Below are 13,731 nucleotides of genomic sequence, written 5' to 3' on the forward strand. Positions count from 1 at the left end.
TTTTGAGACATGACATGAGGTGAGTGTAGCGTACCTGGGAGGAACATGTGACTTTAGACCTATGGACCACTGGAGGTTTTCCTCCGATCATGTCTGGGTCTGCTGTAGACTTATTGATGGAGATTGATTGATATGATTAGTTAAAAACTGCATTACTGTTCATAGAATCATGAAATGGTTACAGCTCAGAAGGAGGCTATTCGCCCCATTGTGTCCATACTGGCTCAATGCAGGAGCAACACAGCTAGTCCCACTCCCTTGCCTCTTCCCTGTGGTCCTGCAAATTCTTTCTCTTCAGATAATTATCCAATTTTCTTTTGAAAGCCATGATTGAACCTGCCTCCACCACACTCTCAGGCAGAGCATTCCAGATCCTAACCACTCGCTGTGTAAAAAAAAAGTCTTTCCTCGTGTTGCTTTTGGTTCTTATTGTTGGATCAATTGATTACCAGGATGGTAGAAGGTGAATTAGATGGGTATTGATATTTTTCCCTCTCACAATTTCTATGTTCTTCAGACAGTATCACATGGTCTTTCATATTCACCTGAAAGGTCAGGCAGAGCCTCAGTGTGAGGCAGAACCTTCAAGAGCACACCTCTCACTCAGTACTACCCTGAAGTGTCAACTCAGGTGACAGACTCCAGGCATGTAATGGGATCACCTGCATAATGTACAGCGCATTCTTATGCTAAGAAACGTGGGGAGGTGACTTTCTAAATTAGAGTCATCCACTGTTACTTTAACAGACCCGGGGGTTTCCAATCCAGGCTAACACTTCAATGTACTGAGGGAGTACTGCATAGTTGGAGGCACCTTTCAGATGACAAGCTAAACCAAAGCCCAGACTGCCCCCTCAGGTAGACGGAAATGATCCCTATTTGAAGAAGAGCAGCACAGTTCTCTCTGATGTCCTGGGCCAATATTTATGCGAAAGCGACAACACTAAAAGCAGATGATCTTGCTATGGGAGGAGATTAAATGGGTGGGTAGAGTGTATGTGAGGGTAGAGTGTACATGGGCTGTGGGAGGAGATTAAATGGGTGGGTAGAGTGTATGCTAGGGTAGAGTGTACACGGGCTGTGGGAGGAAATTAAATGGGTGGGTAGAGTGTAAGGGTAGAGTGTACATGGGCTGTGGAAGGAGGTTAAATGGGTGGGTAGAGCGTATGTTAGAGTAGAGTGTACAAGAGCTGTGGGAGGAGATTAAATGGGTGGGTAGAGTGTATGCTAGGGTAGAGTGTACACAGGCTGTGGGAGGAAATTAAATGGGTGGGTAGAGTGTATGCTAGGGTAGAGTGTACACGGGCTGTGGGAGGAAATTAAATAGGTGGGTAGAGTGTAAGGGTAGAGTGTACATGGGCTGTGGAAGGAGGTTAAATGGGTGGGTAGAGCGTATGTTAGAGTAGAGTGTACAAGAGCTGTGGGAGGAGATTAAATGGGTGGGTAGAGTGTATGCTAGGGTAGAGTGTACACGGGCTGTGGGAGGAAATTAAATGGGTGGGTAGAGTGTATGTTAGGGTAGAGTGTACACGGGCTGTGGGAGGAGATTAAATGGGTGGGTAGAGTGTAAGGGTAGAGTGTACATGGGCTGTGGAAGGAGGTTAAATGGGTGGGTAGAGCGTATGTTAGAGTAGAGTGTACAAGAGCTGTGGGAGGAGATTAAATGGGTGGGTAGAGTGTATGTTAGAGTAGAGAGTACATGGGCTGTGGGAGGAGATTAAATGGGTGGGTAGAGTGTATGTTAGAGTATAGTGTACATGGGCTGTGGGAGGAGATTAAATGGGTGGGTAGAGTGTATGTTAGAGTAGAGTGTACATGGGCTGTGGGAGGAGATTAAATGGGTGGGTAGAGTGTATGTTAGAGTAGAGTGTACATGGGCTGTGGGAGGAGATTAAATGGGTGGGTAGAGTGTATGTTAAAGTATAGTGTACATGGGCTGTGGGAGGAGATTAAATGGGTGGGTAGAGTGGATGTTAAAGTATAGTGTACATGGGCTGTGGGAGGAGATTAAATGGGTGGGTAGAGTGTATGTTAAAGTAGAGTGTACATGGGCTGTGGGAGGAGATTAAATGGGTGGGTAGAGTGTATGTTAGAGTATAGTGTACATGGGCTGTGGGAGGAGATTAAATGGGTGGGTAGAGTGTACGTTAGGGTAGAGTGTACATGGGCTGTGGGAGGAGATTAAATGGGTGGGTAGAGTGTATGTTAAAGTATAGTGTACATGGGCTGTGGGAGGAGATTAAATGGGTGGGTAGAGTGTATGTTAGAGTATAGTGTACATGGGCTGTGGGAGGAGATTAAATGGGTGGGTAGAGTGTATGTTAGAGTAGAGTGTATTTGGGCTGTGGAAGGAGATTAAATGGGTGGGTAGAGTGTATGTTAGAGTAGAGTGTACATGGGCTGTGGGAGGAGATTAAATGGGTGGGTAGAGTGTATGTTAGGGTAGAGTGTATTTGGGCTGTGGGTGGAGATTAAATGGGTGGGTAGAGTGTACGTTAGGGTAGAGTGTATTTGGGCTGTGGAAGGCTGTGGTTAGGGTTAGATCCCAGCCTTTTGATGAACATTATTTGTTTTTAAAGAATTAAAAAAAATGACACATGTTGCATGTCGTTACCAGTAGGTTGCAAGGTAATGGACTGGGTATTAGAATGGGTAGACAAGTGGCAGATACATAAAAATTTATACACTGAATGGAAGGATAAACTCAACAGAAAGATGTGGAAACATGTGGGGAAACAGACAGATTTAAGATTGCAATTACATAATTCCTTAAAAGTGAGTTTGCAGGCAAATAAAGCCATAAAAAGCCAGTAACACTGTGGCATTTATATGTACGGCATTGAGCACAATGCAAAGTGGGAATGATAAACTTGTTCCTGGTTCAGCCAGTTAGAGTATTGTTTTGGATGTCATTTTAAGAAAGGACATTAAAACGATAGAGAGCACACAATGTAGATGCCAGGGTTGGGAAACTATCATCATGAGGAGACATATTAGATAGGATTCCCAGCACTAAAACAGGCCATTCGCCCCAATTGGTCCATGCTGTTGCTACACTCTACACAAGCCTCCTCCCACTTCTGCTTCATCTCATTCTATCAGCATATCCTTTTATTCTTTTGTCCCTCATATCATTTTCTAGCTCCCCCTTAAATGCATCTATGTTATTCACCTCAGCTGGTCAGTTCCACATTCTGGGGAAGGGAATGTCTCCTGAATTCCCTATTGGATTTATTAATGACTATCTCATATTTATGGCCCCTAATTTTGGAGTCCTCCACAAGTGGAAACATCTTTTCTACGTCTATCCTATCAAACCCCTTCATTGTGTTAAGGTACTCTATTAGGTCACCCCTTAGCCTTCCCTCTTCTAGAAAAAAGAGCCCAGTCTGTTCAGTAGTTATAACCTCCCAGTTCTGGTGTCCATCCTTGTAAATATCTTTTGCAGCTTCTCCAGTGCCTCTATATCCTTTTTGTATATTCGGTTAACCCTCTCTGCTGCCACCTCAGCTCATCTGCTGTTGAAACACTCATCCATGACTTTGTTATCTATCTCTAGGCTTAACTATTGCAACACACTCCTGGCTGGCCTCCCACTTTCTACCCTCCATAAACTTGAGGTCGTGTAAAACTGTGCTGCTCATATCCTAACTCACGCCAAGTCCCATTTACCCATCACCCCTTTGCTGGTAGATCTACATTGGTTCCTGGTTAAGTAATGCCTTGAATTTAAAATTTGCATCCTTGTTTTCGAATCCCTCCATGGCCTCACCCCTCCCTATCTGTGTAACCTCTTCTAATGTGCAGCCCTCTGAGATATCTGTACCGCACTAATCCAGGCCTCTTGAACATCCTTGATTTTAATTGCTCCATTGGAAGCCATGTCTTCAACGGCCTGGGCCCTAAGTTCTAGAATTCCCTCCCTAAACCTCTCAGCCTCACTTTTCTCCTTTACGATGCTCCTTAAAACCTACCCGTTCAACCAAGCTCTTGGTCATCTGACCTAATATCTCCACACGTGGCTTAGTGTCAACTTTTCATTGATACCACTCCTGTGAAACTCTTTGGAACATTTTCTTACATTAAAAGTTGTTGTTGTAGTGTGCAGTGAACTCCACGTGTGCTTTACTAGACTATGTACAGTGGAGCAGAGAAGGCTAATTGGAGATTTGATACAGGTTTTTAAAACCTTCAAAGGTTTTCACAGGGAAAGATTTGTTTTCTTCTTATTGAGGATGATCTTTCTCGTCACCAAATGAGTGAGGAGAGAGGTTTGGAGAATTAGTTTTGCACAGAGTGTTGTTGACACATGGAATGCGTTGTCACAGGGAGTGGTTAAGGCAGAAACCATTGCTGCTTTTAAAGTAAAAGAATTATAATTTGAAGCAGAGAAAGTTACAGGCTATGGGGGAGAATATGGAACAGTGGGACCTTTTATGGATTGCTCCAGCAAAGAGTTAGCAGAGCCACGATGGGCTGAGGGTGGCCCCAAGCTCTTTGTAAATCTTGGAGGTTCCGTTTACTAATGATAAAACGTATTGTGGGGGCAGGGAGTTACTCTGGTGAAAGGGTGAAAACGAACACTGAATGGTGCGGTGCTAATAGGACATGCCTGTTTGAAAGTCTGGTTTTAGTGTGTAATTTTAGTCCTATTTGCTGATAACCATAATTTGAACTGTCTGGAAGTGTTAACCAGAAACCTACATGTTTAGTACTCAAATGCTGATTAGACCCAAATTCCAAGGAGCAGTATATGTGGGCTCCACGCACCCACATCTACTGAAGGTGTGCAGTGCCCTGGCTGACAGACTGTGGCACATTTCAGGCTGGCTCAGGGCACAGAGTGAGAGGGTGCACGGGTCCTTGGACACGACACTGTAGGTCCTTGTGGACGTGGTCCAGAGGAGGGGGGATGACCTCTACCTGCAGGGGTGAAGGAGACCACCTCACCTTCCTTGTCCTCTCTCGTACAGCAGCTGGTACTGCTCTGCCTGTCTTCATCTCCTCTTCCCATTCCTCCTGCAGACCAAGGGGCACCTCTAGCAAGATGCTGCCAAGCACTCCCTTTCTCAAAGTGACTCCTATAAGGCATCCAGTAAGGTGATGTAGTACAGCACTTACTCCATTTAGGTGAAGTCCTCAGAGAATTTCCAGAATAGATGTTGACGGAGTGTTGGCGAAGTCTTGACAAAGAGTCCCAGAAAGTCTCCCGATGTGTTTCAAAAGCCCTGTTCAAATCTCCAGCAGCATGCACTCAGCAATGACCACCAAACCAGCGTGCAGCTGCTTTATTAGGTGCCAGCAGGTAATTTAATTGGCAATCAGCCCCTTAGCAATCCTCTGGGCGGGCATTCCCCAGCAGGCACTTCATCTGCTTTAGCAAGATGGTGCCTTGCTCTAAACACGGGCTAAACTGGAGTTTCAGCTTAAGATACCACCTTGGCCACCTTGGAGGCTCTTTACCAGCTAAAGTATCTAGGGAAAATCATCCCCAAATGTTTCAAGCTCTACCCCTATTTTGATACTGAGCTCTACAGATAGGCTCAATCCCGGGTCTGCGCTAATTGAAGACAGGGAGGGGCAACTCAATTGGCATCATCGACCTGTCTACAAATGATGGTTTGTTAGCTGAAAAACTGCTGGGTGCCTTCTACAGTCTGAGGAAATGGACAGGCAGAATGCAAAGGGCCAGTGTGAGAAACATCAAGGGTGGCGATGGTCACCAGACTGGAGTCACAGGCAGTAATGTCTCTGGTCTCTGAAAAGAAAGGACTTGGGTTTCAGTGCCACCTTTCATTTCCTCGGGATGCTCTAATGTTCTTTTTAATCCAATGAAGAACCTCTTCAAGTGTAGTTAATCCAATAACATAGGAAACACAGCAGGCAATTTGTGAACAGCAAATTTCCACATGCAAACAATGACCAGATACTCTATTTCAGTGATGTTGATTGAGGGATAAATATGGCCCATGATACATTTGAAGTAGTGACATGGTTTTTATTTTACATGTACCTGAGAGAGCAGACAGGGCCTTGGTTTAACATCTCATCTGAAAGATGGCACCTTTGACAGTGCAGCACTCCATCAGTAATGGCACCGGGAGCGTCAGCCTAGATTTTTTGCTCAAGCCTTTTGGAGATAGGGGAGCTTCAACCCTCAATGTCTGACTCAGAGGCAAGTGCTACTCACTGAGCCACGGCTGACACAAGGCAGCTCTCACTCGCACTGTGATACTCAGTGACGTTTGCTAGGGTCTATCGCTGGAGTGCTGGGATCTATCACTGGGGTGCTCCTGCTTGTCTGATGTAACTTTGGTAAGAAATAACATTATGATAGCCCCCAGTTAGCCAGCTGGTTAAATAGCCTGCTCCCTGCAACAACAACAACTTATATTTATATAGCACCTTTAACATATTAAACATCCCAAGGTGCTTCATAACTTTGCTCAATATCTCCAATATTTTAAAAACAAATAAATAAAACAATTTTTTTTTCATGTCCCTCTGATGTTTCCCCTGGGTTTTTCTCGCAGCAGTATCCTGGGGATTGACCTTCAATTCCTGGTGACCCCTGGGGCAATCCTGGATGGTTGGCAACTCCAACCCACTCAGAATGGCGGTCGCTGAAGTGGAAAGTGCTCGTCATTAGCTGTAGCTTCGGACCCATCGGGAATTTGCTGAGCGGAAGGTCCCTGGGGTGGGGACCAGTCTGGGTGTGTAGAGAAAGATTTCTTACCCAGCGAGTTGTTGTGATCTGGAATGCACTGCCTGAAAGGGCAGTGGAAGCAGCAACTTTCGACAGAGAATTGGATGAATACTTGAAGGGGAATAATTTTATAGGGCTGTGAGGAAAGAGCAGGGGAGAGTGGGAGTAATTGGATAGGTCTTTCAAAGAGCCAGCACAGGCACGATGGGCGGAATGGCCTCTTCCTGTGCTGTAGCATTCTATGATAGGATGGCATGTTGCACCTTCTTTTTGTGCCCAGATAAGTGCGGAGATGCCAGCAATAAACAGGCATGCTACTACAGGAGTTATATTACACACTTTGCATGAATCCAGCACTGCAGCTGTCTTATTATGGAGTTAACCTGAGTTAGCACACTTAGACACTTTGCTGTTTCACTGAGTCGTGACTCACGCTGGTTGCCTGTGGTTTGGCTTTTGTTGGGCAGACATATTTTCCACTGGTTGCTGTGCTGCTTTCATGCTGTTCGGCTACTCCACCCTCACCACTTGCACGCGAGCATGAAAAACCTGTTTATTCCAACAACAAAAACACAGAAAATATCATAAGAGCAAATAAACTGCGGGTGCTGGAATTCTGAAATGAGAACAGAAAGTGCTGGAAATACCCAGCAGGTCTGGCAGCATCTGTGGAGAGAGAAACAGAGTTAACGTTTCAGGTCTGCGACCCTTCATCATAAAATATCCTGCCTTTCCCGTCCTGAGGTGGGTGAGGGGAAAAGGGTACAAAACAAACCGAGGAGGGATGTGAAGTAGATACGCCATCACCCGTTTTACAATATCACACAAAGTCAAGATTCAACCCAGAATCTAGGCTGACACTGCAATGTAGTACTGAGGGAGATAGATTTTTGGTCTCGCAGGGTATCAAGGGATATGGGGAGCGGGCGGGAAAGTGGAATTGAAGCCCAAGATCAGCCATGATCGTATTGAATGGCAGAGCAGACTTGATGGGCCATATGGTCTACTGCTGCTCCTATTTCTTGTGTTTATTTATTTAGAGATACAGCACTGAAACAGGCCCTTCGGCCCACCAAGTCTGTGCCAACCAACAACCATCCATTTATACTAATCCAACATTAATCCCATATTCCCTACCACATCCCCACCATTCTCCTACCTACACTCGGTGCAATTTACAATGGCCAATTTACCTATCAACCTGCAAGTCTTTGGCTGTGGGAGGAAACCAGAGCACCCAGCAGAAACCCACGCAGTCACAGGGAGAACTTGCAAACTCCACACAGGCAGTACCCGGGTCGCTAGAGCTATGAGGCTGCGGTGCTAACCACTGCGCCACTGTGCCGCCCAAATTATTGAGTGCTGTTCTGTCTGCTTCATGCTATATGTGCTATGGTACTGAACTACATACGTTATCAGACCAATAATCCAAATGGAAGAGAGGTCAAATCCCACCATCGACAGTTTGAGAGCTTGGTTGCAGTATTTTAAAATAAATCTGGCACTAAAAACCCAAGTGGTTCACTAATGGTCCTTTAGGGAAGGAAACCTACGGTCTTTACTGGGTCTGGGCCTATACATAACTCCAGAGCCACATCAAAGTGGTTGACTATTAACTGCTCCCTGAAGTGTCCTAGTAAGACACTTTGGTGTATCAAAATGTTACCTGCAGTTTAGGAAGGCGACTCACCCGCCACTTTCTCAGGGCAACTCGGGACGGATAATGACTTTACCAGCGACACCCACATCCCCTCAATGAACTTCAAAAAATGAAACGGGGGTCTTGTTTGCCTTCTCAAGTGGGTGTAAAAGATCTCAAGGCACTATTTTGAAGAAGAGCAGGGGAGTTCTTCCTGGTGTTCTGCCCAACATTTTTCCCTCAACCACCCTCAAACCAAGATTTTTGGGATGTTATCACATTGTTGTTTGTGGGAGCTTGTTGTGTGTCCTACATTACAACAGTTTTTAAAAATTCTTTTTCATGGGATGTGGGTGTCACTGGCAAGGCCAGCATTTGTTGCCCATCCCTAATTGCCCTTGATCTGAGTGACTTGCTAGGCCATTTCAGAGGGCATTTCAGAGTCAATCACATTGCTGTGGGTCTGGAGTCACATGTAGGCCAGACCAGGTAAGGACAGCAGATTTCCTTCCCTAAAGGACATTAGCGAACCAGATGGTTTTTTTTTAATGACAATTGATGAAAGTTTCATGACACCATTACTAAAACTAGCTTCCAATTCCAGATTTTCAAAAATTAATTAATTGAATTTAAATTCCACCAACTGCCTTGGTGGGGTTTGAACCCACACCCCTAGTTCACTCACACAGGCTTTTAGATTAATAGTCTAATGACATTGCTGCTACACCACTACCTCCTCAATGTGGCATTGCTTCAAAAGTACTTCATTGGCTGTAAAGCGCTTAGGGACATACTGAGATTGTGAAAGGCGCTAAAGAAATGCAAGTCTTCCTTTCTTCCTTAGGTCAATATTGTCCAACAGAAATTGAAGAAGGGCAATGCATTATCTTTATTAGGAAATACCTCACACACATACTCATGTAATGTTTGTATATTAACTTAAACATCTACCACATTCAGCGAGCCAGGGAGTAAAGGAGCCACAAGAACCAAATACACTTGCTCACTTTCCATCTTACCATTTTGTTGACGAAAGGTTAAAGTTCACGCTCATGCAGCACATGAATGTGAGTATTGAGATCTCAGCAGAACATAAGAAATAGAAGCAGGAGTAGGCCATATCTCCCCTTGAGCCTGCTGTGCCATTCAATAAGATCATTTCCACTACTCTGCCCTATCCCATATCTCTTGATTCCCTGAGCAAAATCTATCCATCTCAGCCTTGAATATACTCAACGTCTGAGTATGGGGTAGAGAATTCTAATGGCAGATGTCAGAGTCTATAACTCATTTATTATTTACTAATCAGAAATTTGTTGGGTAAGGGTATTAAAGGTTACGAACCAAGGTGTGTATAAGGAGTTGAGATGCTGTTGACATTCAACAGCATTACCATCACTGAATCCACCACCATTAACTTCCTGGGAGTTACCATTGACCAGAAACTGAACTTGACCAGCTGTATAAGTTGTGTGGCTACAGGAGCAGATCAGAAACTGGGAATTCTGCGGCAAGTAACTCACCTCCTGACTCCCCAAAGCCTGTCCATCGTCTACAAGGCACAAGTCAGGAATGGAATTCTCCACTTGCCTGGATGAGTGTGGCTCCAACAACACTGAAGAAGCTCGACACCATCCAGGACAAAGCAACCCACTTAATCAGCACGCCATCTACCACCTTCAACATTCACTCCCTCCACTGCAGGAACACAGTGGCAGCAGTGTACACCATATACAAGATGTATTGCAGCAACTCATCAAGCCTCCTTTGACAGCACATTCCAAGCCCGCGACCTCTACCACCTAGCAGGACAAGGGCAGCCATGCAGGGCAACACCACCACCTGCAAGTTCCCCTCCAAGGCACACACCATCCTGACTTGGAACTATATTGCCATTCTTTCACTGTTGCTAGGTCAAAATCCTGGAACTCCCTTCCTAACAGCACTGTGGGTATACCTACCCCACATGGACTGCAGTGTTTCAAGAAGGTGGCTCATCACCTCCTTCTCAAGGGCAATTAAGGATAGGCAACAAATACTGGCCTTGCCAGCGACACATCCCATGAAAGAACAAAATAGATATGATCTCATTGAATGGTGGAACAGGCTCGAGGGGCTGAACGGCCTCCTCCTGTTCCTATGTTCCTAAACATATATAACCAGATCGGGATTGCCAGTTGGCCAGACATGGCTTGTGGCTAATGTGTGGGACGGTACTGAACTTGAGTATATTTCACTGGTTGCGAGGCAGAGATTCTTTTGTGTTCAATCCAGGACTTGCCTCGTTTAATAAATCTGATTATTCCTTTCATTCCATCAGCAGGCAAAACCAGGACGAAAGACAAGTACCGAGTGGTGTACACTGACCACCAAAGGCTGGAGTTGGAGAAGGAATTCCACTACAGCAGGTATATAACCATTCGCAGGAAGTCAGAATTGGCACTTGCATTAGGATTGTCTGAAAGACAGGTGAGTGTGCCTCATTTATGTATAAGGGTAGATGGACAGATTGAAGCAAACTATTGCTGGGGTTGAGGGGGGTGGGTGTGTGTGTGTTGCTGGTGGGGGTATGGGGGGTGTCACTGGTCAGTGATGTGCTGAGACATAGAGCCCAGCAAGATCACAAGATTGACCCTTGGTCTATGTTTAGCAAGTGGAGGAAATGGTCTCAGTTTCCCTGGGCCAAGGTAGGGGAAAAATTTACCCAGGGACCAGCTCCTTTGTGTGTGTGTGTGTGTCTGTGTGTGTGTGTGTCTGTGTGTGTGTGTGTGTGTGTGTTCGTGTGTGTTCGTGTGTGTGTGTGTGTGTTCGTGTGTGTGTGTGTGTGTTCGTGTGCTAGTGTGTCTGTGGTTGTCCATGTGTGTATGCATGGATTCACGCATGCATGTGTGATTGTGCATATCCTTATGTCAGTGTGCGTGTGTTGGGACATTGGGTGTTTGATGGGACAGTGTAGAGGAAGCTTTACTTTTTTACTGTGTATCCAGCCTGTACTGTACCTGCCCTGGGAGTGTTTGATGGGACAGTGTAGAGGGAGCTTTACTCTGTCTCTAACCCAGTGCTGTACCTGCCCTGGGAGTGTTTGATGCTAAAAATGGGAGGGTGTTCTATTTTTAACACTTACATCACTAAGCTTACGTTCAAAAATAAAGTAAGAAAAAATTCTGTCTGTTTATTTGAGCTTGGAGTGGCAGAGGACGTTTTGATTATGATTGCACATTCTTTTCTCTTGCTCCATCCCAGGTGAAGATTTGGTTCCAGAACAGACGGGCAAAAGAGAGAAAAATCAACAAGAAGAAGATGCAACAGCAGTCACAGCAAGCCAGCACGACAACGTCCACCCCACCAGTTCCCGGGGCCGCGACAGCCATCGGATTGGTTAGCAGCAGCAGTAACCTTGTCTCCCAGTCCATTCCGCTGACTATCAAAGAGGAATACTTGTCATAACCCCACTCCTTTGCATCTCCTGGGCAACGGGCCTACTCTATTCTGGATCGGCCGTGCGGTGGTTTGAGTGAAGAAGAGACTTGTCTTTGACATGAAGAGGCAGCCATTTTATTCTTTGGGAGGTGATGCCATTGAAAACTTGGGAATGCCGCCTTTATTCTCCCTCTCTCAAAAGCTGGGGAGGGCGGAGGGGGAGAGGGAAGAAAAGAGAAGGGAGGGTGTGGGCGGTTGGGATCGAGGCATGAACTCTGACCTATGCTTTGCCACAGATGACAATTCATTGACAAACCTTAATAACTGTCCGGGGGACGCCGAACTAAATGGAGAAATGGCGGAGCTGTCTCTTGAAACAGACATTTGTTATGCAGTTTATCTTTCTGGAGGCTGCATTCACAGCCAAGGTTGTCTGGTCCCAAGTGGGATAAGTGTCTGCCTTATCAAACATCTCTCCTTGCTGTCGTGAATGCTTTTGAATTTGTTTTTGGATAGGCTGTAATATATTTCATGTAGTTAAAGGGGCTCGTTTATTTTTTAAGAAAGAATATATTATTCTAAAAGGTGTACTATACCATAACATCACAACATTTTCACATTGGACCTCCAGAAACAGTTTTTTGACAAGAAACACTCCTTAACCTCCCTGCTTTTTATATTTCATTCCGTGTCCTGTCTCCATGGAATTGGAATGGAAGTCACCTAAAAATGGTACAACAGCAACTTGCAATTATATAGTACCTTTAACATAGCAAAAGGCACTTCAAGGTAAAAATTGACACGTAGCCACCTGAGGAGATATTAGGACAGGTGACCAAAAGCTTGGTCAAAGAGGTAGATTTTTAAGGAGCATCTTAAAGGAGGAGAGAGCGGTGGAGACGATTAGGGAGGGAATTTCAGAGCTTAAGGGCTGAGGCAGCCGAGGGCACAGCAATGGTGGAGTGATTAAAATCGGTGATGCGGAAGAGACCAGAATTAGAGGATGTCGAGAGCTCGGTGTGGCAAGGTCTTGGAAGGATTTGAGCACGAGGATGTGAATTTTAAATCTGAGGATGTTAATTGACAATTAGGTCAGTGAGCATGGTGGTAACAGGTGAAGGGAACTCGGTGTGAATTTGATGGAAGGTGTAAAATGAGAGGTTGGCCAGGAATCTGGAGGTAACAAAAGCAAGAATGAGGCTTTCAGCATCAAATAGAGTGTTAGCGTCATTAAGGTGCTGAAGGAGGCCATTTGGCCCATCAAGTCCATGCTGGCTCTCTAGAGCAAACCAGTCAGCCCCATTCCACCGCTCTATCCCTATAACCCAGCAAGTTTATTTCCCTCAAGTGCCCATCCAATTTCCTTATAAAATCATTGATCACCCCCACTTCCACCACCCTTATAGGCAGCGGGTTCCAGTCGTTACTGCTCACTGTATAAAAAGTTATTCCTTGCATCCCCTCATATATCTTGCCCAATACCTTAAATCTGTGTCCCTTAGTACTTGTACCACCAGTTAATGGGAACAGCTTTTCTTTATTTGCCTTATCTAAACCTGTCATAATCTTGCACACCTCTATCAGATCTCTCCTCAACTTCCTTTGCTCCAAGGAGAACAACCCCTGCTTCTCCAACCTAACCTTGTAGCCATAGATCAGATAACAATAACTAACTCCCACTCCCTGCTATCCTGACCCCCAGATGCAGATCAATATTAACACATTGTGCATCAATGCCTTCAACCAATATTTTTGGCCAGTGATACCAACGGAGAGCAGCAAACTCTTGGGGGACTGGTTCGTTGTTATGGCCAAGTTGGGACTCAAGTCCAGCTAACCTTACTCAAGCCTGAAGAGCAACCTAGAACCATTGTCCAAATCTAGAGTGATTTACTTAGCTGCTGTCCCAATCAATGTCTTTCTCGGGAATGTTGTTTCACAGTGATGGAACGAGGGTCTCTGCCTG

The 13,731-nt window shown here is 45.3% G+C and overlaps 1 protein-coding gene across 1 annotated transcript in view; it reads left to right on the forward strand.

Annotated features, from left to right (window-relative positions):
• cdx1b (caudal type homeobox 1 b) overlaps nucleotides 1–11,792 on the forward strand; it is a 47,500-nt gene extending 35,708 nt beyond the window's left edge. Inside the window, exons 2-3 of the mRNA XM_068043052.1 lie at nucleotides 10,666–10,814; nucleotides 11,589–11,792. Of these exons, the coding sequence (XP_067899153.1) occupies nucleotides 10,666–10,814; nucleotides 11,589–11,792 (353 nt within the window). The remainder of the gene's footprint in view (nucleotides 1–10,665; nucleotides 10,815–11,588) is intronic.
• The last annotated feature ends 1,939 nt before the right edge of the window (nucleotides 11,793–13,731 follow it).

Source organism: Heterodontus francisci, chromosome 12 (genome assembly GCF_036365525.1).
Source record: "Heterodontus francisci isolate sHetFra1 chromosome 12, sHetFra1.hap1, whole genome shotgun sequence".
Classification (NCBI taxonomy): Eukaryota; Metazoa; Chordata; class Chondrichthyes; order Heterodontiformes; family Heterodontidae; genus Heterodontus; species Heterodontus francisci.